At 44.6% G+C, this 24,536-nt stretch overlaps 1 protein-coding gene and 1 long non-coding RNA gene across 2 annotated transcripts in view; one reads left to right on the top strand and one right to left on the bottom strand.

Annotated features, from left to right (window-relative positions):
* Window positions 1–408: 408 nt before the first annotated feature.
* Window positions 409–8,305, top strand: rpl7l1 (ribosomal protein L7-like 1). Its single transcript, XM_067988458.1, has 3 exons — window positions 409–571; window positions 4,675–4,885; window positions 7,074–8,305. Exons 1-2 carry the CDS (start codon window positions 424–426, stop codon window positions 4,881–4,883), a joined length of 357 nt encoding a protein of 118 aa, XP_067844559.1. The 5' UTR covers window positions 409–423; the 3' UTR covers window positions 4,884–4,885; window positions 7,074–8,305.
* A 4,030-nt stretch (window positions 8,306–12,335) lies between these two features.
* The window catches only part of LOC137324313 (uncharacterized), a 60,007-nt gene continuing 47,806 nt past the window's right edge, over window positions 12,336–24,536 (bottom strand). The window contains exons 2-3 of the long non-coding RNA XR_010963587.1: window positions 17,181–17,260; window positions 12,336–12,910 (exon numbers count right to left, since the gene is read on the bottom strand). This is a non-coding gene — a long non-coding RNA (uncharacterized lncRNA). The remainder of the gene's footprint in view (window positions 12,911–17,180; window positions 17,261–24,536) is intronic.

Raw genomic sequence — 24,536 nt, 5'->3', positions numbered from 1 at the left:
TGAAGGGGGGGCGCGTGCACGCATGCTGGTGGCGCCCGCCCCCGGGGGTGGGGGAACGAGAAGGGGAGGGTGTTCCTGAGTCCTGCCCCTCCGTGCAGCGCCCTGGATTATGGGCTCAAAGCAACTGTGTTTGCGACTGAACTGCTGGCAGTGTCGAGGTGGGTAATCCAGAATACCACTTCAAAGTTAGCTGATGGTAGGATGGAGGCGCAGGGTCAAACTGTATAAAGGGGAACTTACGAACGATGTCTGGAAGGTGGACAGATTGATTCAACTCCATATAAAGTATTGCGGGGGTAATACTTCTAATGAGAAAGGCCTGGCCTTTGTGCTGCACTGGAAGAGGGTTTGGGAAGAGTATTGTGGAGTGGACAACACTCTGTACGTCAGCGCAATATTGTTTGAGTACTGCCAGCTGCATTAATGTCGATAAGTTTACACCTTTTGCTTTCTCCTTGCAGGTTTCCCAATTTGAAATCCACCCGTGAACTGATTCTGAAACGAGGCCAAGCAAAAGTGAACAAGAAGCGCAAACCTCTAACCGACAACGCCATCATCGAGCAGCACCTGGGTAAGCATCGACACTGTTAATGATTAACCCTGATGTGGAGATGCCGGTGATGGACTGGGTTGACAATTGTACACAATTTTTACAAACACCAAGTTATAGTCCAACGATTTTTTATTTGAAATCTACAAGCTGTCGGAGGCTTCCTCCTTCCTCAAGTAAACATTTACCTGAGGAAGGAGGAAGCCTCCGAAAGCTTGTAGATTTCAAATAAAAATCGTTGGACTATAACTTGGTGTTGTAAAAATTGTGTACAATGATTAACCCTGCAGCGTACACTCACTGGAACATCAGTCATTGCCATCTGCTGCGTTATGGGATGTTGAGATACAGCGATTCTCGCATTGGGTTCCGCGGGACGCGCCCCACCCCTGCGTGCCGATGCTCCGCTGTCGGCTCCACTGTTTTAATGACAGCTTGTGGTGTTCTGGGGATGAGTCGGTCCAGAACTTTTGCTAACATTAACATACGAATTAAGAGCAAGAGTAGGCTATTCGGCCCCTCGAGCCTGCTCTGCCATTTGATAAGATCATGGCTAATCTGATTGTGACCTCAACCTTACTTTCCTGTCTACCTACTATAACCTTTGACTCCCTTGTTAATCAGGAATCTATCTAACTCAGCCTTAAAAATATTCTTGAAAATATTCTTGAAACATTTGCCTGAGGAAGGAGAAAATCTCCGAAAGCTTGTGAATTTAAAATAAAATTGCTGGACTATAACTTGGTGTTGTAAAATTGTTTACAATTAAAAATATTCAATGACCCTGCCTCCACCGCTCTCTGGGGAAGGGAGTTCTGAGAGAAAAAATTTCTCCTCATCTCCGTCTTAAATGGGAGACCCCTTATTTTTAAACTGTGGCCTCTAGTTCTAGTCTCTCCCACAAGGCGAAACATCCCCTCAGCATCTACCCCTTCTAGTCCCCTCAGGATCTTATGTTTCAATAAGATCACCTCTCATTGTTCTAAATTCCAGTGTGTACAGGCCCAACTTGTCCAACCTTTCATCATAAGATAACCCCCTCATCCCAGGAATCTGTTGTGAACCTTCTCTGAACCGCCTTCAAAGCAATTATGCCCTTTCTTAAATAAGGAGACCATGTGGTCTCACCAATGCCCTGTACAACTGTGGCAAAACATCTCTACTTTTATATTCCATTCCCCTTGCAATAAATGGAAACATTCCATTTGCCTTCCTAATCACTTGCTCCACCTGCATACTAACCTTTTGTGATTCATGTACTAGTACATCCAGATCCCTCTATACCTCAGAGTTTGGCAATCTCTCTCCATTTAAATAATATACTACTTTTCTACTCCTCCTGCCAAAGTGGACAAGTTCACATTTTTCCACATTATACTCCATCTGCCAATTTTTTGCCAACTCACTTAACCTATCTATATCCCTTTGCAGACTCCTTATGTCCTCTTCACAACTTACTTTCCCACATACCTTTGCGTCATCAGCAAATTTAGCAACCATACATTTGGTCCCTTCATCCAAGTCAAACACTCTGACTGAGGCAGTGACCCTCTCACATATTAGAGTTTCACAGAACTGCAGTTGCTCCCATTGAGAAAAAAGACAATGCAGTACTTTAAATGTTGAGAGGTGCAGTTAACATGTAACAAACAGATAATCGAGGACCAGAGGGCACAAGTGGACAACCTGGCCGGGCTCCAACACAAGGCAGTGGTGTGTGCAGCTGCTAATGTTCCATTCATAACCAGATAATTGCACTGCTCCTTTTCAAAGAAGTTTATGAATGAAATTAAAAGACTCCCCTGATGACTTAGCTGATTCAAGCACTGGGTAACTCAGCCAAAGGGAGCAGAAAGAGCCCAGGCTCCATCCCCGGCCTGTGCTGAGTTATAGCTGGTCTCCGTGATTGGGCTCTACAGTTGACCTCGGTGCCCTGGGTTAGAGAGAGAGGAATTCAGCCAGGGTTCCAGCTCCTGATCACTGCCCAATGACTTATGCTGAAGTCTTTGTATCCGTACATGTGTTCAGACATTGGCTGAGAATGGGATCGGGCTCTGTTGTAATGCACCCCACAATTCAATAGCTTGCCGACACTCAAGGTCTGGGCTAACAGATTAGTAATGGCCATTTCTTGTGGCGCCTGTAACCCAGCAGGAATAAATGGCTTCAGAAGGATGGGAGGGTGGAAGAGAGAAAATTGACATAATAAAGGAGGTGGAAAAATGAAATTGAAGATGATAAAGCTTAGACCAGACCTAGAGGATCAAACACCATGGAAAGTTGTGGATCTGGCCTGTTAGATTGGAACTGCTATCTGCACTGGAGTTGTTCCGGGTTAGGCAATTCAGACTAATATCAGATACCTGTGGGGAGGGAGACTTTTCAGTTTGTTTTCTCCTGTGCCCACCCCTCCTGAAGGCACTGCCTGCGTTTGTACGGCCGATACATGCCTTCCAGTACCTTTAAGTAGAGAATATCAGTAGAGAAAAAGTATTGGAGAAACTAATGGGACTAAAAGCTGATAAATCCCCTCGACCTGATGGCCTACATCCGAGGGTTCTAAAAGAGGTGGCTGCAGAGATATTGGATGCATTGGTTGTGATCTTCTAAAATTCCCTAGATTCTAGAATGGTCCCAGCGGATTGGAAGGCAGCAAATGTAACCCCGCTATTCAAGAAAGGGGGAGGGGGGGGGGAAGAGAGAAAACTGAACTACAGGCCAGTTAGCCTGACATCAGTCGTCGGGAAAATGCTGGAATCCATTATTAAGGAAGTGGTAACAGGACACTGAACATCATAATATGATTGGGCAGAGTCAACACTGTTTTATGAAAATGAAATCGTGTTTGATAAATTTATTAGTGTTTGAGGATGTAGCTAAAGGGGAACCAGTGGATGTAGTATTTGGATTTTCAAAAGGCATTTGATAATGTACCACATAAGAGGTTGTTACGCAAAATAAGGGCTCATGAGGTTGGGGTAATATATTAGCATGGATAGAGGATTGGTTAACGGACAGAAAACAGTGGGGATAAACGGGTCATTCTCAGGGTGGCAGGTTGTAACTAGTGGGGTGCCGTAAGGATCGGTGCTTGGGCCTCAGCTATTTATAATCTATATTAATGACTTCGATGAAGGGACCGAATGTAATGTATCCAAGTTTGCTGACAGTACAGAGCTAGGTGGGAAAGTTAGCTGTGAGGTGGACAGAGTCTGCAAAGGGATATAGACAAGTTAGGTGAGTGGGCAAGAAGGTGGCAGATGGAGTATAATGTGGGGAAACATGAGGTTGCTCACTTTGGTAGGTAGAAAAACAGAATATCTTTTAAATGGTGAGAAACTATTAAATGTTGGTGTTCAGAGAGATCTGGGTGTCCTTGTACAAGAAACACAAAGTCAGTATGCAGGTACAGCAAGCAATTAGGAAGGCAAATGGCATGTTGGCCTTTATTGCAAGGGGGTTGGAGTACAATAAGGAAGTCTTACTACAATTGTACAGGGCTTTGGTGAGACCTCACCTGGAGCACTGTGTACAGTTTTGGTCTCCTTATCTAAGGAAGGATATTCTTGCCTTAGAGGCGGTGCAACAAAGGTTCACTAGATTGATTCCTGGGATGAGAGGGTTGTCCTATGAAGAGAGGTTGAGTAGAATGGGCCTATACTCTCTGGAGTTTTGAAGAATGAGAGGTGATCTCATTGAAACATACAAGATTCTGAGGGAGCTTGACAGGGTAGATGCTGAGAGGTTGTTTCCCCTGGCTGGAGAGTCTAGAACTAGGGGGCATAGTCGCCAGGGTCGGACTTCTAGGACTGAGATGAGGAGGAATTTCTTCACTGAGGGTTGTGAATCTTTGGAATTCTCTACCCCAGAAGGTTGTGGATGCTGAGTCATTGAATATATTCACAATAGATTTTTGGACTCTAGGGGATTCAAGGGATATGGGGATCGGGCGGGAAAGTGGAATTGAGGTCGAAGATCAGCCATGATCTGATTGAATGGCGGAGCAGGCTCGAGGGGCCGTATGGCTTACTCCTGCTCCTATTTCTTATGTTCTTGAACAAGTGGCAGTCACACACTGGGCAGCTCTCCTTATGGAGTTTTATTGACCTACTTTTTGTCGACAGGAAAATGGGGAGTGATCTGTCTCGAGGATCTGATACACGAGATTTACTCTGTGGGAAAGTCCTTTAAGGAGGCCAGCAACTTCCTTTGGCCCTTCAGGCTATCGGTAGCTCGACATGCAGCAAGGAACAAAGTGGGATTTCTCAATGACTGCGGAGAGACCGGTAACCGTGGCGAAGGAATCAACAAACTCATCCGGCAGCTCAATTAAAGGCAAGCGGCCGATGCTGATCCCCTGGGGACTTGGGTGGGGGGCGGCGGTGTTGACCGATCCTTGGGTGGGTGGGGGGCGGCGGTGCTGACCGATCCTCGGGTGGGTGGGGGGGGGCGGCGGTGCTGACCGATCCTCGGGTGGGTGGGGGGGGGGCGGCGGTGCTGACCGATCCTCGGGTGGGTGGGGGGGGGGGCGGCGGTGCTGACCGATCCTCGGGTGGGTGGGGGGGGGGGCGGCGGTGCTGACCGATCCTCGGGTGGGTGGGGGGGGGCGGCGGTGCTGACCGATCCTCGGGTGGGGGGGGGGCGGCGGTGCTGACCGATCCTCGGGTGGGGGGGGGGCGGCGGTGCTGACCGATCCTCGGGTGGGTGGGGGGGGGGCGGCGGTGCTGACCGATCCTCGGGTGGGTGGGGGGGGGGGCGGCGGTGCTGACCGATCCTCGGGTGGGTGGGGGGGGGCGGCGGTGCTGACCGATCCTCGGGTGGGTGGGGGGGGCGGCGGTGCTGACCGATCCTCGGGTGGGGGGGGTGGTGCTGACCGATCCTCGGGTGGGGGGGGGGTGGCGGCGGTGCTGACCGATCCTTGGGGACAGAAAGGGACAGTGGCGGCGTGGATATAAAATTGGCTACGGTACAGAAAGCAGAGTAGTGGTGGTGATCGGTTGTTTTTCAGACTGGAGGGAAGTATACAGTGGTGTTCCCCAGGGGTCAGTATTAGGACCACTGCTGTTTTTGATGTGGGTGTAATTTCAAAGTTTGCAGATGACACAAAGCTTGGAAATGTAGTAAACAGTGAGGAGGATAGTAACAGACTTCAGGAGGATATAAACAGACTGGTCAAATGGGCAGACACATGGCAGATGGAATTTAATGCAGAGAAGTGTGACGTGATGCATTTTGGTAGGAAGAATGAGAAGAGGCAATATAATCAAATGGTACAATTTTAAAGGGGGTGCAAGAACAGAAAGACCGTGGTGGTGCAGATATACAAATCTTTGGTAGGGCAACTTGAGAATGCTGTTAAAAAGGCATCCGGGATCCTTGGGTTTTATAAATGGAGCATAGAGTACAAAAGCAATGAAGTTATGCTAAATCTTTATAAATCACTAGGCCTCAGCTGGAGTATTGTGTCCAGTTCTGGGGACGACACTTTAGGAAGGATGTCAAGGCCTTGGAGAGAGTGCAGAGGAGATTTGCTAGAATGGTACCAGGGATGCAGGACTTCAGTTACGTGGAAAGACTAGAGAAACTGGGGTTATTCTCCCTTAGAGCAGAGAAGGTTACGGGGAGATTTAATACTGGTGTTCAAAATCATGAAGGGATTTGATAGAGTAAATAAGGAGAAACTGTTTCCAGTGGTAGAAAAGTCGATAACCAGAGGACACAGATTTAAGCTGATTGCCAAATGAACCGTAGGTAAGATGAGAATTTTTTTAGGCAGCAAGTTATGATCTAAAATGCACTGTCTGAAAGGATGGCCGAAGCTGATTCAATAGTAACTTTCAAAAGGGAATTAGATAAATACAAGGGGAGAAAATTGCAGGGCTATGGGGAAAGGGCAGGGGGAGAATGTCTAACTGGATAGCTCTTTCAAAGAGCTGGCACAGTGGGCAGAATGGCCTCCTTCTGTGCTGTATGATTCTATCATCTCTAGGGACTATGGGCAGATCCTGACTAGTAATTCAGGGGCCTGTGCTGTCAGTACAAATCCCACTGTGGCAGTTTGAGAATTTGAATTCAGTTTTAAAATTTCTGGAAATAAAAAGCTGGTATCAGTAAAAGTGACCATCGGATTGTCGTAAAAACCCAACTGATTCACTAATGTCCTTTAGGGAAGGAAACCTGCCATCTTTACCCGGTCTGGGCATGTATGTGACTCCAATCCCACACTAATGTGGTTGACTCTTAACTCCCCTCTGAAGTGGCCACTTATTTGTATCAAACCAGTGCATTACACGAACTGCAGTGGTTCAAGAAGACCAGCCACCACCTTCTCAGGACAACTAGGGATGGCCAATAAATGCCGGCTTCTCCAGTGACGCCCATAATTCTGAAAATGAATTTTAAAATTTTAAAATGTCGTCTTTTTGGTTTCTTGCTCCCATACTAATCATTTGACACTGATCCCCATCTGCCACCTATATATCCAGCATTGCTCCTGATGTACATTTTGTTCTTTTTTAAACAGGTCCCAAATGGATAAATGGCCTCGTATGGGATTTGTTCGTCTATACTGTGTATAGCAAATGTCTACGGACTGATATTCAGCTTTAAAATGTTCCTATCTCAGTAATACTGAAACGCAAGATCATCAGACTGCACCCTACCACTCGCTGACTATACCTGAAGACCCGTGTCCTGGGTGGGGGGGGGGGGGGAAAAGAGGAATTGACAATTTGTGGAACTGTTGGGAGCAAATTTTGATTATCTGAGACATGCATCTAAACTGTTAATGGATTTAGATTTCTGTTAAATGTTAGTATGGCGTTCAATAAAACCTGATTTTCACTCCCAATTAGATGGAGGTTGGCAATCTCCCAATTGTTAATTATTTGATTGACTGCAAATTAATTGAGATTTGGGCTTGGATTGATACCAATAGACCTCCATGTCATTGGCTGATACTGGGACTTGGCTGGTCTGGCACAGATAGGGTTAATGGTGTAGAATCCAGATTTGGCGGGATTCATGGAGTAGATTTCGCATTCTGGTGCGGTAAATCCACACAGGAGCAGATGCCAGTCCAATTAATTCAAATAATTTAACCACTGATTAGATTGGAACATTAAACAATCCCTGGGCACTAAACTCTTAAAGGTTAAGCAATGTAGGTGTCGTAAACCCAACAACCTGTGTACTCTAAACAACCCATATACTCCACAATGAACTTGTGCTAATCTACCCATATAGCTAAACTAAACAACCGGCATACCCTCAATGTATTTTTGCCTGTGTTGAATTTTTCACTTCTATTTTTGTATTGTTAGAAACAGCTTGTATGAGGTAAAGCAGTTTTTCAATAGAAAGCCATGAACTGAACACAGATTATCTGCCAAGCACTCCATAAGGTGCAAGCCCTAAGGCTGACATAAACATTGTCTGAAGTGTAATTGTTTAATCATAGGTCAAATCTTTGGCTTCCTGTCTGGCTGGAGAAGAGGACCATCTGAACAAGTTTGAATTTGGAAACAGAGAGGCAGAAAGGTCTGCTGTCTCATCAGCCCTTAAACAAGGGACAGTCATGGCTGAGATGTCTTGTACAAGAAAGATTACTGCTGGCTAGTTTTAGGGGTGACTAATCTGTATAGTGAATTTAGTCTGTTAACAGCAGCAAAGTATTTTATTTTTTGATATTACAATGAGCAAACCCATTCTGTTCATTTATATATTACATGTAAAATAAACCACTGTTGTTTACAATGGTCTCTTCTCACTAAAATATTGATTAGTGCAACTTCCAGAGATGGGAGAAATGCACTAGGGGGCAGTACCCAGTACACACAACTGGTCTCGGTATTGCAACTTCGCAGTCACACTATCGCATGACTAGATATTGGGCAGTAAAGGTGAAGTAACTCTACCGCTTTATAAATCATTGGTACATAGAATATACAGCACAGAAACAAGCCCTTTGGCCCAACTGGTTCATGCCAGTGTTTATGCTCCACACAAGTTCCCTCCCTTCCTACTTCATCTCACCCTATCAGCATATACTTCTATTCCTTTCCCCCTCATGTGTTTATCTAGCTTCCCCATAAATGCATCAATGCTATTTGCCTCAACTACTCCTTGTGGTAGTGAGTTCCACATTCTAACCACTCTTTAGGTAAAGAAGTTTCTCCTGAAATCCCTATTGGATTTATTAGTGACTATCTTATATTTATGGCCCCTATTTCTGGTCTGCCATGGAAGTGGAAACATCTTCTCATAATCTTTAAGACCTCTATCAGGTCACCCCTCAGCCTCTTCTAGAGCAAAGAGTCCTAGCCTGTTCAATCTTTCCTAATAGGTATAAGCTCTGGGTTCTGGTATCCTACTAAATCTTTTTTGCACCTTCTCCAGTGCTTCTATATCCTTTCTATAATATCGAGACCAGAAATGTTCACAGTACTCCAAGTGTGGTCTAGCCAAGGTTCCATACAAGTTTAACAGAACTTCTCTACTTTTCAATTCTATGCCTCTAGAAATGAACCCCAGTGCTTGGTTTACTTTTTAATGACTTTATTAACCTGCATCACTACTTTTAGCAATTTGTGTATTTGTACCCCCAGATTCCTCTATCCCATTTAGACTTATTATTCAAGCTGTATGTGGCACCCTTATTTTTGTACCAAAATGTAAAACCTCACACATCTATATTGAAATTAATTTGCCAATTACACTCCCATTCTGCACATTTATTAATGTTTTCCTGTATTTTGTCACGGTCCTCCTCTCTATTAACTATACTCCCCCAATTTGGTGTCGTCTGCAAATTTTGAAATTGTACTTCTGATTCCTGAGTCCAAATTGTTTATGTAAATAGTGAACAACAGTGGTCCCAGCACCGATCCCTGTGGAACACCACTTCCCACTTTTTGCCAGTCTGAGTAACTACCTTTAACCCATCCCTCTGTTTTCTGTTTTGTAGCTAGCTTGCTATCCATTCCTTTACTTGTCTGTCCCCTAACTCTACATGCTCTGACCATAGTCATGAGTCTACTAGCAATGCATTCCAGATGAAAACAACTGAGTAAAAACATTTCTCCTCATCTCATTCCCTGGCTTTTTTGCCAATTATCTTAAATCTGTCCCCTCTGGTTACCAACCCTCTTGCCAGTGGAAACAGTTTCTCCTTATTTACTCTATCAAAACCCCTCATAATTTGAATGCCTCTATTAAATCTCTGCTCCAAGAAGAACAACCCCAGCTTCTCTAGTCTCTCCACATAACTGAATTCCCTCATCTCTAACATTCTGGTAAATCTCCTCTACACCCTCTCCAAGACCATGACGTCATTCCTAAAGTGTGGTGCCCAAAATTGGACACAATACTCTCGCTAAGGTTTAAACAGTGATTTATAAAAATTTATGATTGCTGTTTTTAAGATTCTAAAGGGACTAGATAATGTAAACCATGATGAGCTATTTCTGAATTTACCTCCCTTCAAATGCAAACTGGAAACAATATTTCAGTGAACGAGTAAAGCTATGGAACAGGCTCCCTAGGGAGATGGTGAAAGCAGATAGTATTGACATTCAAATACGAATTAAATAGATTTCTTTCAGAAAATCACATTTTGGGATTCAGTATATGAGTAATTTGATACATGATGATGTGAGTGTAACATTGCTTGGGAGGAATAGGTGACTTTGGACCTATGGTTCCCAAAGCTGTCCACCACTGGGGGTTTTCCTCGCATCATGTCTGGGTCTGTTGTAGAGTCATTGATAGAGATTGATTGCTATGATTGGTCAACAACTCCATTATCATATCATGTGACTACCAGTATGGTGGATGGTAGAAGGTGAACTAGATGGACCTTGGTCTTTTTCCATCCAGTAATTCCTATGTTCCTAACTCCTGATTATTGGGGATGTAGGTTCTGGTGACACTTGAGAATATTTAGTGCAGATCCAAAACTTGTAATGGCTGTTAACACCCAGCTGTTGCTCCAGCACTTCGTTTGACACTGATCACTTGCTGTGTTGTCACATTGCCTGACATTAAGTCATGGATGAGCCACAATTTCCTCCAATTGAACAATGCAAAGAAGGAAGCCACTGCCGCCTACCCTTGTAATATACAGAACCCCCAGTATCAAGCCAAAAGAAAAGGCTCACACACATGCAAGGAAAAGTCAAAATCCTGCCAACTGCTCACTAGAAAAAGCAACAAAGGGATAAAGAAAGAAATGAATTTTAAAAAGGGAATATGAAAAAACTTGCATAGGATATCAAAGCTAACAAATGTTTTTATAACTATATTAAGAGAGCGTGGCAAAGTGGAATGTGGGACAATTAAAGACAGATGCAGGCAAGGCTATAATAGACAATAAGGAGATGGCAAACTTGTTAATTGATTACTTTGTATCCATTTTCACGGTAGAGGAAGAGGACAAAATACCAGTAGTACAAGAGAAACTGAAATAAGACAAGGGGAGGAACTTAGTGGATTTAATATAAATTAACAGAATGTTACTGGAGAAAATAATGGAACTTAAGATAAACAAATCTCCAGGACCTGATGGTTCCAGGGTATTAAAATAAATAGGAAATTGCAGATGCATTCGTCATAATTTTCCAAAGCTCCCTAGATTTGGGAATTGTGCCTTTGGATTGGAAAATTGTAAATATCTCTCAACAACAACAACTTGCATTTATATAGCATCTTTAACATAGTAAAACGTCCCAAGGCGCTTCACAGGAGTGTAAATCAAACAAAATTTGACACTATCCTAACATAGACTGGGATAGTAATAATATAAGGGGCAAAGAGGAGGAAGAATTTCTGAAGTGTGCTCAGGAGAACTTTCTTGATCAGTATGTTTCTGGCCCAACGAGGATGGAGGCATTTCTGGATCTGGTTCTGGGGAATGAGATGGGCCAAGTGGAGCAAGTGTCAGTGGGGGAACATTTAGGAAACAGTGATCATAGTATCATAAGGTTTAGATTAGTTATGGAAAAGGACAAGGAGCAATCTAGAGTAAAAATACTTAATTGCAGGAATGCCAATTACAGTGGGTTGACAACAGATCTGGCCCGGGTAAATTGGAATCAAAGATGGGCAGGCAAAACTGAACAATGGGCGGCCTTTAAATAGGAGATGGTTCGGGTACAGCCTAGGTACATTCCCACGAGGGAGAAAGGTAGGGCAACTAAAGCCAAAGCTCCCTGGATGACAAAAGAGACAGAGTAAGATGAAGCAGAAAAAAGGGGGGCATATGACAAATGTCAGGTTGATAATATAAGTGAGAACCAGGCAGAATATAGAATGTTCAGAGGAGAAGTGAAAAAGGAAGTAAGAGGGGCAAAGAGAGAGTATGAGAATAGACTGTCGGCCAACATAAAAGGGAATCCAAAAGTCTTGTATAGGCATGTAAATAGTAAACGGGTAGTAAGAGGAGGGGTGGGGCTGATTAGGGACCAAAAAGATCTACGCATGGAGGCAGAGGGCATGGCTGAGGTACTAAATGAGTACTTTGCATTTGTCTTTACCAAGGAAGAAAATGCTGCCAAAGTCACAGTAAAAGAGGAGGTAGTTGAGTTACTGGATGGTCTAAAAATTGATAAAAATTTGCAGGTGACACAAAACTTGCAAGTGTAGCAAAAGACCCAAAGGCGACGTGAGGAAAAGCTTTTTTACGCAGCGAGTGGTTCTGATCTGGAATGCACTGCCTGAAAGGGCGGTGGAAGCAGATTCAATTGTGGCTTTCAAAAATAAGGAATCTTACAACACCAGGTTATAGTCCAACAGTTTTATTTGAAAATCACAAGCTTTCGGAGCTTACCTCCTTCGTCAGGTGAGTGAAGGGTTCTAAAATCGCATAGCATATATTAGGCTGGGAGACGGTCACAGCAATCAAAGGTGTCATTGGTGTTCAGACAGGTTAGCCACGGAAAACATTACATCCCAGTATACTGAATACACAATGGGTCAGATTACACAGACAAAGAGAGAAAGAGACCCGAAAGGCAGAGAGAGAGAGAGAATGTCCAGTTGTATTAAAAACAGATAACTTTTTTTTCCCGCTGGTGGGGTTACGTGTAGCGTGACATGAACCCAAGATCCCGGTTGAGGCCGTCCACATGGGTGCGGAACTTGGCTATCAATTTCTGCTCGACGATTTTGCATTGTCGTGTGTCTCGAAGACCGCCTTGGAGAACCCTTACCCGAAGATCGGTGGCTGAATGTCCTTGACTGCTGAAGTGTTCCCCGACTGGGAGGGAACCCTCCTGTCTGGCGATTGTTGCGTGGTGTCCGTTCATCCATTGTCGCACTGTCTGCATGGTCTCGCCAATGTACCATGCTCTGGGGCATCCTTTCCTGCAACGTATGAGGTAGACAACGTTGGCCGAGTCACAGGAATATCATCATGGCTTTCAAAAAGGAATTGGATAAATACTTGAAAGGAAAAAAATTGCAGGGCTATGGGGAAAGAGTAGGGGGGTGGGACTAACCAGATTGCTCTTACAAAGAACTGGCACGGGCTCAGTGGGCCGAATGGCCTCTTTCTGTGCTGTAACCATTCTATGATTCTATCTCAGAGGGATGTAGGCCGGGGGAGGTTACAAGATACGGAGGGATTTGAAAATAAGGATGAGAATTTTAAAATTGAGGTGTTGCTGGACTGGGAGCCAATGTAGGTCAGTGAGCACAGAGATGATGGGTGAACAGGACTTGGTATGAATTACGATACAGGCAGCAGAGTTTTGGGTGAGCTCAAGTTTATGGAGGGTAGAAGAGGCCAGGAGAGCTTTGGAATAGTCAAGTCTAGAGGTACAAAGGCATGGATCAGAGTTTCCTTATTTAAGAAGGGAGGGAGAAACCAGGAAACTACAGACCTGTCAGTTTAACAACAATTATGGGGAAGCTTTCTATGTCTTCTATAGGCATGTAAACAATAAATGGGTAGTAAGAGGAGGGGTGGGGCTGATTCGGGACCAAAAAGGAGATCTACGCAATGGAGCACAGAGTGTACAGCTGAGAGTTTGGTGAGTGTGGGAGTTCGGTGAAGTGGGGGAAGGACGTGCTGCTTTGCTTTGCTTTTCCCAACTTTTTCCGCAGAGCGGCAGTGGACCTGAGCAGCAGAAGACTGAGAGTGGGGAATAAAAGCAGCAGCAGACCTGCAACAAGAGAAAACTACTGTGCGACATCACAGGTGAGGCAGGAGAGTCCAACAGGTGAGCACAGTATAAAAGGAGAGTCCGAGAGCGGGAGGAGAGTCCAAAAGGTGAACGCAGTGTAAATCTAAGGCAAGTCATGGCAACAGAGCTCGCTCCCATGATATGCTCCTGTACTACGTGGGAAGTCATGGACACTACCAGTGTCCCTGGTGACCATGTGTGCAGGAAGTGTGTCCAGCTGCAGCTACTGGCTAACCATGTTTCGGAGCCGGAGCTGCGGGTGGATTCACTGTGGAGCATCTGCGATGCTGAGACTATCGTGGATAGCACGTTCAGTGAGGTGGTCACACCGCAGGTAAAGATTACGCAGGCAGAAAGGAAATGGGTGACCGCCAGGCAGAGTAAAAGGACTAGGCAAGAAGAGCAGGAGTCCCCTGGGGCCATCTCCCTCTCAAACAGATATACCGCTTTGGATACTGTGGGGGAGATGGCTTATCAGGGGAAAGCACCCTAACCCTAACCTGTGTATGGGTGCGTCTATGGGCCTGTGTATGGCTGCCTCTATGCGCCTATGTATGGATGCTTCTATGCACCAGTGTATGAGTGCATCTGTGCGCCTGTGTATGAGTGCGTCTATGCGCCTGTGCATCATATCATATCATAGTAGGTACGGCATTGGAGGAGGCGATTTGGCCCATCGTGCCTGTGCCGTCCCTTTGAAAGAGCTATCCAATTAGTCCCATTCCCTTGCTCTTTCCCCATAGCTCTGTAAATTCTTTCCCTTCAAGAATTTGTTCAATTCCCTTTTGAAAGTTGCCCTTTCACGCAGTGCATTCCAGATCATAACAACTCGCTGCATAAAAAAATGTTTCCTCATGTCACCTCTGGCTCTTTTGCCAATCACTTTAAATCTGTGTCCTCTGGTTACCAACCCTTCTGCCACTGGAAACGATTTCTCCTTATTTACTCTGTCAAAACCATTCGTGATTTTGAACACCTCTATTAAATCTCCCCTTAACCTTCTCTGTTCTAAGGAGAACAATCCCAGCTTCTCCAGTCCCTCCACATAACTAAAGTCCCTCATCCCTGGTACCATTCTAATAAATCTCTTCTGCACCCTCTTTAAGGCCTTGACATCCCTCCTAAAATGCAGCGCCCAGAATTGAACACAATACTCTGGCTGAGGTCTAACCAGTGTATTATGAAGGTTTAGCATAACTTCCTTGCTTTTTATGCCTTTATTAATAAAGCCCAGGATCCCATATGCTTTTTTAATGGCCTCCTCAACTTGTCCTGCCACCTTCAAAGATTTGTGTATGTGCTCAACCGTGGCTTATAAAAGAAATTAGGGATAGCATTAGATTCAAAGAGGAGGCATATAAAATTGCCAGAAAAAGCGGCAAGCCTGAGGATTGGGAGCAGTTCAGAATTCAGCAATGGAGGACAAAGAGATTGATTAAGAGGGGAAAAATAGAGTATGAGAGTAAACTAGCAGGGAACATAAAAACTGACTGTAAAAGCTTCTGTAAATATGTCAAGAGAAAAAGATTAGTGAAGACAAATGTAGGTCCCTTACAGTCAGAAATGGGAGAAATTATAATGGGGAATAAAGAAATGGCAGAACAATTAAACACATACTTTGGTTCTGTCTTCACAAAGGAGGAGACAAATAACCTCCCAGAAATGTTAGGGAACCAAGGGTCTAGTGAGAGGGAGGAACTGAACGAAACCAGTATTAGTAAAAAAATATTGCTAGGGAAATTAATGGGGCTAAAGGCTGACAAATCCCCAGGGCCTGATAATCTACATCCCAGAGTACTAAAGGAAGTGGCCCTGGAAATAGTGGATGCATTGGTGATCATCTTCCAAAGTTCTATAGACTCTGGAACAGATCCTACAGATTGGAGGGTGGCAAATGTAACCCCACTATTTAAAAAAGGAGGGAGAGAAAAAACAGGGAATTACAGACCAGTTAGCCTAACATCAGTAGTGGGGAAAATGCCAGAGTCTATTATAAAAGATGTGACAACAGCACACTTGGAGAGCATTAACGGGATTGGACAAAGTCAACATGGGTTTATGAAAGGGAAATCATGCTTAACAAATCTACTGGAGTTTTTTGAGGATGTAACTAGAAGAATAGACAGGGGAGAACCAGTGGATGTGGTGTATTTGGATTTTCAGAAGGCTTTTGATAAGGACCCACACGAGAGGTTAGTGTACAAAATTAAAGCACTGACATGGATTGAGAATTGGTTGACAGACAGGAAACAGAGAGTAGGAATAAACGGGTCTTTTTCCGGGTGGCAGGCAGTGACTAGTGGGGTACCGCAGGGATCAGTGCTTGGGCCCCAGCTATTCACAATATATATCAATGATTTGGATGAGGGAACGGAATGTAACATTTCCAAGTTTGCAGACGACACAAAGCTGGGGTGAAATGTGAGCTGTGAGGAGGATGCAAAGAGGCTCCAATGTGATTTAGACAAGTTGGGTGAGTGGGCAAGAACATGGCAGATGCAGTATAACGTGGATAAATGTGAGGTTATCCACTTTGGTTGTAAAAACAGAGAGGCATATTATTATCTGAATGGTGATAAATTGGGTAAAGGGGAGGTGCAACGAGACCTGGGTGTCCTTGTGCACCAGTCGCTGAAAGTGAGCATTCAGGTGCAGCAGTTAGGAAGGCGAACTCCCCAGCCATCGGGAACATCCTCCCTGCATCTAGTCTGTCTAGTCCTGTTAGAATTTTATATGTTTTGATGAGATCACCTCTCATTTTTCTAAACTCTAGTGAATATAGGCCTAGTCGACCCAATCTCTCCTCACACGTCAGTCCTGCCATCCCAGGAATCAGTCTGGTAAATCTTCGTTGCACTCCCTCCATGGCAAGGATATCCTTCCTCAGATAAGGAGATCAAAACTGCTCACAATACTCCAAATGTGGTCTCACCAAGGCCCTGTATAACTGCAGTAAGACATCCCTGCTCCTGTACTCAAATCCTCTTGCAATGAAGGCCAACATACCATTCGCCTTCCTAACTGCTTGCTGCACCTGAATGCTCACTTTTCAGCGAATGGTGTACAAGGACACCCAGGTCTCGTTGCACCTCCCCTTTTCCCAATCTATCACCATTCAGATACTAATCTGCCTTTACCTGCTGCACCTGTATGCTAACATTTTGTGTTTCATGTACAAGGACACCCAAATCCCTCTGTACTGCAGCATTCTGTAGTCTTTCTCCATTTATATAATATTTTGCTTTTTTAATCTTCCTACCAAAGTGGATGACTTCACATTTTCCCACATTATATTCCATCCGCCAAATTTTCGCCCACTCGCTTAACCTGTCTGTATCCCTTTGCAGACACTTTGGGGTCAATTTTGCAATGGTGGTGGGTTTGCAGCGGGCGGGGGGGTGCGGGGGTGGTGAAGGTGCGTGTGGCAAACCTGCATAAACAAAACTTACCGTTTCCGACACGATTGCATGGTGATTGCTGATGATTAACATCCTCTCTGGGTTTGATGCCTGGCAGCCAGCCTGATTGTCTGCAACGTGAGGGGGGTGGGGAGAGAGAGAGAGAGAGAGCGAGATGTCATTTTGCACTGGAATGGAAGATCGGGGGGGAGAGGGGAAGATCGGGGTGGGGGGAGAGGGGAAGATCGGGGGTGAAGAGGGGGACAGCGGGGGGGGATGAAGAAGGAGACATCGGGGGACATCGGAGAAGGAGCCATCAGACATCGGAGCAGGGTGCAAAGGTAGGTTCATTTTGTGTTTTAACTTCTTTTTTTATTTAATTTATTTAGTTTCTTTTTCCCTGATCCCTGGTTTCACCAGGCATGAATCAGAAGCGGTGGGCAAGCCGCCCAGGAAAGTTAAAAATCGTTGCAATCACTTAATCTGTTACAGGTAAAGTGCCTTAAGTACCTCAATGAGATACATTTGGCTCTTTAACTGTCATCCCGCTGGCTTTAATTGCCGGTGGGACTTCCGGTTTCGGGTTGCCCACGCACATACAGGTGGGTCCCTGGGAAACTCAGAAGTCGGCGGGTTGGAGCCAGCTTCTGAACCCGAACGGGATTTCTGCGATTTTCAGAGCGCCCCGCCCCCAATGCACCAGCAATTGCCTCCTAAAATTGAGCCCTTTGTGTCCTCCTCATAACTTGCTTTTCCACCTATCTTTGTATCATCGGCAAATTTGGCCACAGTACACTCGCTTCCTTCATCCAAGTCATCGATATAGATTGTAAATAGTTGAGGCACTGATCTCTGTGGCACCCCACTAGTTACAGATTGTCATCCTGAAAATGACCCCTTTATCCCGACTCTCTGTTTTCTGTTAGTTAGCCAATCCTCTATCCATGCTAATATATTACACCCAACACCATGAGCTCTTACCTTGTGCAGTAACCTTCCATGTGGCACCTTAACGAATGCCTTTTGGAAATCCAAATACACTGCATCTACTGGTTCCCCTTTATCCACCCTGCCCGTTTACTTCCTCAAAGAACTCTAATAAATTTGTCAAACACAATTTCCCCTTCATAAAACCATGTTGACTCTCCTTGATTTTATTTTGAGTCTCTAAATGTCCTGCTACGACTTCCTTAATAATCAATGCTAGCATTTTCCCAATGACAGATGTTAGGCTAATTGGCCTATAGTTATAGGAACATAGGAACAGGAGTAGGCCATTCAGCCCCTCAAGCCTGCTCCGCCATTTGATAAGATCATGGCTGATCTGTGATCTAACTCCATATACCTGCCTTTGGCCCACATCCCTTCATACCTTTGGTTGGCAAAAAGCTATCTATCTCAGATTTAAAATTAGCAATTGAGCTAGCATCGGTTATCTGCTAGTTAGCTGTTTTCTGTCCCCCTCCTTTCTTGAATAGGGGCATTACATTTGCGGTTTTCCAATCCGCTGGGACCTTTCCAGAATCTGGTGAATTTTGGAAGATTACAACCAATGCATTCATTATCTCTGTAGCCACTTCTCTTGGATGCAAGCCATCTTGTTCAAGGGACTTGTCAGCCTTTAGACCCATTAGTTTGCCTAGTACTTTTTCTCTAGTGATAGTGATTGTTTTTAGATCCTCCCTCCCTTTTGCCCCTTGATTATCTACTATTATTGGTATGCTTTTAGTGTCTTCTACTGTGAAGACAGATACAAAATATCTGTTCAATGCCTCTGCCATTTCCTTGTTTTCCACTATTATTTCCCCAGTCTCATCCTCTAAGGGACCTATACTTACTTTAGCTACTCTCTTCCTTTTTATATACTTGTAAAAGCTCTTACTGTCAGTTTTTATATTTCTTGCTAGTTTACTCTCATAATCTATTTTCTCCCTCTTTATTTTTTTTTAGTCCTCCTTTGCTGGTTTCTAACGTTTTCCCAATCTTCGGGCTTACCAGTAATCTTTGCCACGTTGTATGCCTTTTCTTTTAACTTGATAACATCCTTAACTTCCTGAGTTAGCCATGGTTGATACACCCTTCTCGTGGATTCTTTCCTCCTTACTGGGATATATTTTTGTTGAGAGTCATAAAATATCTTTTTAAATGTCTGCCACTGCTTATCCACCATCATACCATCTAATCGGTTTTCCCAGTCCACTTTAGCCAACTCTGTCCTCATGCCATTGTAATTGCCCTTATTTAGGTTTAATACAGTAATTTCAGATCCAAGATCCTCACTCTCAAACTGGATGTGAAATTCTATCATATAATGATCACTATTTTCTAAGGGATCCTTTACTTTGAGGTCATTAATTAATCCTGTCTTATTACCCATTACCAGATCTAGAATGGCCTGTTCCCTGGTTGGTTCCACAACATATTGTTAGGAACATAGAAACATAGGAACAGGTGTAGGCCATTCAGCCCCTGGTGCCTGCTCCGCCATTTGATAAGATCATGGCTGATCTGTGATCTAACTCCATATACCCGCCTGTGGCCCATATCCCTTAATACCTTTGATTGCCAAAAAGCTATCTATCTCAGATTTAAATTTAGCAATTGAGCTAATATCAATTGCCGTTTGCGGAAGAGAGTTCCAAACTTTTACCACCCTTTGTGTGTAGAAATGTTTTCTAATCTCGGTCCTGAAAGGTCTGGTTCTAATTTCTAGACTGTGCCCCCTACTCCTAAAATCCCCAACCAGCGGAAATAGTTTCTCTCTATCCACCCTATCTGTTCCCCTTAAGATCTTATAAACTTCGATCAGATCACCCCTTAACCTTATGGTGGTATCTGTGTCGATGACATGCCAGATCATCGACACAGATACCACCATCACATGAGAGGACACCATCCACCAGGTGCATGGTTCATACTCCTGTGACTCGGCCAAAGTTGTCTACCTCATATGTTGCAGGAAAGGATGCCCCAGAGCATGGTACATTGGCGAGACCATGCAGACGCTGCGACAACGGATGAACGGACACCGCGCAACAATCGCCAAACAGGAGGGTTCCCTCCCAGTCGGGGAACACTTCAGCAGTCATGGACATTCATCCACCGACCTTCGGGTAAGCGTACTCCAAGGCGGCCTTCGAGACACACGACAACGCAAAATCGTCGAGCAGAAATTGATAGCCAAGTTCCGCACCCATGAGGATGGCCTCAACCGGGATCTTGGGTTCATGTCACGCTACACGTTACCCCACCAGCGAACAAATGTTATCTGTTTTTAATATAACGGGTCAGTTGCTGTCTTTTCTATGTTTCTACCTCTCTATCTCTGTTTTTTTTTTGTTTGTTGTTTTTTTTTGGTGATTTGTATATTCTGAGACCTTGCAGGTAACACCTGTCTGTCTGCACACTGATTGCCTTGGCAACGGGCAGTTGAAAAAACTGTCTGTAATCACCAAGCATTGTTCTGTGAATTATAAATGCGATTTCATTTCGAGGATTTCATTTCGTTCACCTGAGGAAGGAGGAAGCCTCCGAAAGCTTGTGAATTTAAAATAAAATTGCTGGACTATAACTTGGTGTTGTAAAATTGTTTACAATTGTCAACCCCAGTCCATCACCGGCATCTCCACATCATGGCTTCCCCAATCTATGTGAAGGTTAAAGTCCCCCATTAAGACCACTATGCCTTTCTTACACGCTTGTCTAATCTCTGCATTTATACAATCCAGCACTTCAGAGCTGCTGCCAGGGGTCCTATACACAATTCCCACTATAGTCTTAAATCCTTTCCTATTTCTCAATTCAACCCATAAGGTCTCTGTTGGCTGCTTACCTCTCGTTATATCCTCCTTTATCATTGATGTGATTTCATCTCTAATCATTAAGGCTACTCCCCCACCTCTTCCATTTTCCCTGTCTCTCCTGTAGACCTTATAACCCGGTAGATTTAGTTCCCAATCCTGACCATCCTGCAGCCATGTCTCAGTAATAGCTATCATGTCATACCCTCCAATTTGAATTTGAACCTGTAGTTCATTTAATTTATTCCTTATACTCCGTGCAATTGTATATAGAACTCTTAGTTGGGCCATCATCCTAGGGTCTTAAAAGAAGTGGCTGCAGAGATAGTAGATGCATTGGTATTAATTTTTCAAAATTCCCTAGATTCTGGAAGAATGCCATCAGATTGGAAAATAGTGAATGTAACTCCTCTATTCAAGAAAGGAGGGAGACAGAAAGCAGGAAACTACAGGCTAGTTTGCTTAACATCTGTCATAGGGAAAATGCTAGAATCTATGATTAAGGAGGTTATAGCAGGGCACTTAGAAAATCCCATGCAATCAGGCAGAGTCAACATGGCTTTGTGAAAGGGAAATTGTGTTTGACCAATTTATTAGAGTTCTTTGAGGAAGTAACAAGCAACGTGGATAAAGGGGATCCTGTGGATGTGGTGTACTTGAACTTTCAGAAGGCTTTTGCCACATCAAAGGCTACTACACAAAATAAGAGCTCATGGTGTAAGGGGTAACATATTAGCATGGATAAAGGATTGGTTTGCTAACAGGAAACAGCGAGTAGGCATAAATGGGTCATTTTCAGATTGGCAAGATGTAACAAGTGGAGTGCCACAGGGACCAGTGCTTGGGCCTCAACTATTTACAATCTATGGCAATGACTTGGATGAAGGGGCCGAATGTATGGTCGCTAAATTTGCTGATGACACAAAGGTAGGTAGGAAAGTAAGTTGTGAAGAGGACATAAGGAGTCTGCAATATACATCAATGACTTGGATGAAGGAACAGAGTGTCTTGTGGCCAAATTTGCTGATGATACAAAGATAGGTGGAAAAGCAAGTTGCGATGAGGACAAAGTGTCTGCAAAGGGATATTGACAGGTTAAGTGAATGGGCAAAAATTTGGCAGATGGAATATAATGTGGGAAAATGTGAAGTCATCCACTTTGGGAGGAAAAATAAAAAAGCAAAATATTATTTGAATGGAGAAATACTACAAAATGCTGCGGTACAGAGGGACCTGGGTGTCCTCGTACATGAAACACAAAAAGTCAACATACAGGTGCAGCAGGTAATCTGGAAGGCAAATGGAATATTGTCCTTTATTTCCAGGGGGATGGAGCATAAAAGCAGGGAAGTCATGCTACAACTGTACAGGGTGCTGGTGAGACCACACCTGGAGTACTGCGTACAGTTCTGGTGCCCTTATTTAAGGAAGGACATACTTGCATTGGAGGCAGTTCAGAGAAGGTTCACAAGGTTGATTCCAGGTATGGAAGGGTTGTCTTATGAGGAAAGATTGAACAGGTTGGGTCTATACTCATTGGAGTTTAGAAGAATGAGAGGAGATCTTATTGAAACATACAAGATTCTGAGGGGACTCGATAGGGTGGATGCTGAGAGGATGTTACCCCTCATGGGGGAATCTAAAACTAGGGGCATAGTCTCAGGCTAAGGGGTCGCCCGTTTAAGACGGAAATGAGGAGGAATTTCTTCTCCCAGAGGGTCGTGAATCTTTGGAATTCTTTACCCCAAAAAGCTGTGGAGGCTGAGTCATTGAATACATTCAAGGCTGAGTTAGACAAATTTTTGATCAGCAAGGGAGTCAAAGGATATGGGGAAAAGGCAGGAAAGTGGAGTTGAGGTAAAAATCAGATCAACCATGATCTCATTGAATGGCGGAGCAGGCTCGAGGGGCCGAATGGCCTTCTCCTGCTCCTATCTCTTATGGTCTTATGGTCATATATAGATAGGTTAAGTGAGTGGGCAAAAATTTGGCAGATGGAGTATAATGTGGGAAATGTGAACTTGTCCACTTTGGCAGGAGGAATAGGAAAGCAGTATATTATTTAAATGGAGAGGGATTGCAGAACTCTGAGGTACAGAGGGATCTGGGTTGCCTCGGCCATGATTCACAAAAAGTTAGTATGCAGGTACAGCAAGTGATTAGGAAGGCAAATGGAATGTTGCCATTTATTGCAAGGGGAATGGAATATAAAAGTAGAGATGTTTTGCTGCAGTTGAACAGGGCATTGGTGAGACCACATCTAGAATACTGTGTGCAGTTTTGGTCTCCTTATTTAAGAAAGGACATAATTGCTTTGGAGGCGGTTCAGAGAAGGTTCACTCGACTGATTCCTGGGATGAGGGGGTGATCTTATGAGGAAAGGTTGGACAAGTTGGGCCTGTATACACTGGAGTTTAGAAGAACGAGAGGTGATCTTATTGAAACATATATGATCCTGAGGGGACTGGAAGGGATAGATGCTGAAAGGATGTTTCCCCTTGTGGGAGAGACTAGAACTAGCTCCAGAACTAGCTGCATCTCTAGCCAAGCTGTTCCAGTACAGCTACAACACTGGCATCCACCCGACAATGTGGAAAATTGCCCAGGTATGTCCTGTCCACAAAAAGCAGGACAATCCAATCCGGCCAATTACCGCCCCATCAGTCTACTCTCGGTCATCAGCAAAGTGATGGAAGGTGTCGTCGACAGTGCTATCACCAATGCTCAGTTTGGGTTCTGCCAGGACCACTCGGCTCCAGACCTCATTACAGCCTTGGTCCAAACATGGATAAAAGAGCTGAATTCCAGAGGTGAGGTGAGAGTGACTGCCCTTGACATCAAGGCAGCATTTGACCGAGTGTGGCACCAAGGAGCTGATGATTGCACAATGTTCAGTTCCATTCGCAACCCCTCAAATAATGAAGCAGTCTGAGCCCGCATGCAGCAAGACCTGGACAACATCCAGGCTTGGGCTGATAAGTGGCAAGTAACATTCGCGCCAGATAAGTGCCAGGCAATGACCATCTCCAACAAGAGAGAGTCTAACCACCTCCCCTTGACATTCAACGGCATTACCATTGCCGAGTCCCCCACCATTAACATCCTGGGGGTCACCATTGACCAGAAACTTAACTGGACCAGCCATATAAATACTGTGGCTACAAGAGCAGGTCAGAGGCTGGGTGTTCTGCGGCGAGTGACTCACCTCCTGACTCCCCAAAGCCTTTCCACCATCTACAAGGCACAAGTCAGGAATGTGATGGAATACCCTCCACTTGCCTGGATGAGTGCAGCTCCAACAACACTCAAGAAGCTCGACACCATCCAGGACAAAGCAGCCCGCTTGATTGGCACCTCATCCACCACCCTAAACATTCACTCCCTTCACCACCGGCGCACTGTGGCTGCAGTGTGTACCATCCACAGGATGCACTGCAGCAATTCGCCAAGGCTTCTTTGACAGCACCTCCCAAACCCGCGACCTCTACCACCTAGAAGGACAAGGGTAGCAGGCACATGGGAACAACACCACTTGCACATTCCCCTCCAAATCACACACAATTCCGACTTGGAAATATATCGCCGTTCCTTCATCGTCGCTGGGTCA

The sequence above is a fragment of the Heptranchias perlo genome, chromosome 8 (genome assembly GCF_035084215.1).
Source record: "Heptranchias perlo isolate sHepPer1 chromosome 8, sHepPer1.hap1, whole genome shotgun sequence".
Taxonomy (NCBI): Eukaryota; Metazoa; Chordata; class Chondrichthyes; order Hexanchiformes; family Hexanchidae; genus Heptranchias; species Heptranchias perlo.
Note: the sequence above shows the minus strand (reverse complement) of the source record. Positions and strands in the feature narration are given on the sequence as shown.